The sequence below is a fragment of the Oncorhynchus gorbuscha genome, unplaced genomic scaffold, assembly GCF_021184085.1.
Source record: "Oncorhynchus gorbuscha isolate QuinsamMale2020 ecotype Even-year unplaced genomic scaffold, OgorEven_v1.0 Un_scaffold_19073, whole genome shotgun sequence".
NCBI lineage: Eukaryota > Metazoa > Chordata > Actinopteri > Salmoniformes > Salmonidae > Oncorhynchus > Oncorhynchus gorbuscha.
Genome location: NW_025760479.1, coordinates 2089 through 3582, shown reverse-complemented (window position 1 = coordinate 3582; position 1494 = coordinate 2089). Strand labels below are relative to the sequence as shown.

General features: G+C 44.5%; 1 protein-coding gene across 1 annotated transcript; it reads right to left on the bottom strand.

The window, feature by feature from the left end:
* Positions 1 to 347: 347 nt before the first annotated feature.
* Positions 348 to 1165, bottom strand: LOC124030971 (signal peptide peptidase-like 2A). The gene is made up of 3 exons (XM_046342057.1): positions 1024 to 1165; positions 742 to 896; positions 348 to 541 (listed from the first exon to the last, which is right to left on the bottom strand). The coding sequence occupies exons 1-3, from the start codon at positions 1140 to 1142 to the stop codon at positions 363 to 365; spliced, it is 453 nt and encodes a 150-aa protein (XP_046198013.1). The 5' UTR covers positions 1143 to 1165; the 3' UTR covers positions 348 to 362.
* Positions 1166 to 1494: the final 329 nt, after the last annotated feature.

The window sequence follows — 1494 nt, the reverse complement described above, 5'->3', positions numbered from 1 at the left end:
GGAAATCATACAGACAGAGAAACAGACAGGGAAGGCAGATGTCTATGGAACAGACAGAGAAACAGACAGGGAAGGCAGATGTCTATGGAACAGACAGAGAAACAGACAGGGAAGGCAGATGTCTATGGAACAGGGAAATCATACAGACAGAGAAACAGACAGGGAAGGCAGATGTCTATGGAACAGGGAAATCATACAGACAGAGAAACTGACAGGGAGGACAGATGTATGTGGAACAGAGAAATCATACTTTACGTTGTTACTATAGAAAACTCTCCGTAAATACCATGATTTTAATGAGCTGTGACATTTGTCAGACAATACTTTGTTTTCCTTGTTTTGTTTGGGGAGGGGGGGGGAAACTATGTTGTTATGGGGATTTTCTTTTTGAATTGGGGTGAAAACCCCAGGAAAATGGTGACTGTGTGTGTGGTGTGTGTGTACCTCATGGGGCTACACTTGGCCAGGTCCAACAGGGCATCCAGACAGCTGAAGAGGGCGGTGGCTGACGCTAAGCAGAATATGGCGATGATCACATACACTGGAAAACACACACACACAAAGTATCAAAATACTCCTGAACTAACTCATTATGAGACGATCACTGAGTGTCTAACAACTTCTGGGGTGTTATGTTTGCTTTGCATATAGAACTGTTAATAAACTGTTAATAAACGTAATGCATTATGAAAATGTAATACAAATATATTAAGCAGTGTTTGTCCAGAGTGAAAGACTCACCCAGGTACTTGTAGAAGAAGTACATGAGTACCAGCATCAGACACATCAGACCTACAAAAATGACCACCTTTAGGGGAGAGTACAGAGCCAAGTCCCCACTGTCACTCTTCTCCCCTCCTCCTCCTCCTCCTCCTCGAGACGCACTCAGCCTCTCTCTGACACACAGACACACACAACACACAGACTGTTACACAGAGTGTAGAGTGGCTGAAGAGTGGACAGCATGCATGGCTGTCCTTTTCCAAAGGAAATAAAGAAATGTGTGTGTGTGTGCAGTCTCACCTCTCACAGGCTCCGCTCCAGTAGCCTCCCAGAGCAACAGTCACCACTCCTATGAGAAGCATGACCACAATGCTGGCATCAAACACAGGCACCGCCGGGGCATACAGCCTAACCTGCATCTCCTCACCAAACACCTGGAGAAACACACAGAGAGATCAGACACTAACACACCTGAGACACACACACACACACACACACACACTAGTGTCTCGTGTCTATTCTTATTGATTGAAAGAAATACTGTAGATGACAAGTCAATTAGAAGGCGTGAATAAGCACTATACATTTACATTTAAGTCATTTAGCAGACGCTCTTATCCAGAGCGACTTACAAATTGGTGCATTCACCTTATGACATCCAGTGGAACAGCCACTTTACAATAGTGCAACTAAATATTTTAAGGGGGGAGGGGGGTGAGAAGGATTACTTTATCCCATCCTAAGTATTCCTTAAAGAGGTGGGGTTTCAGG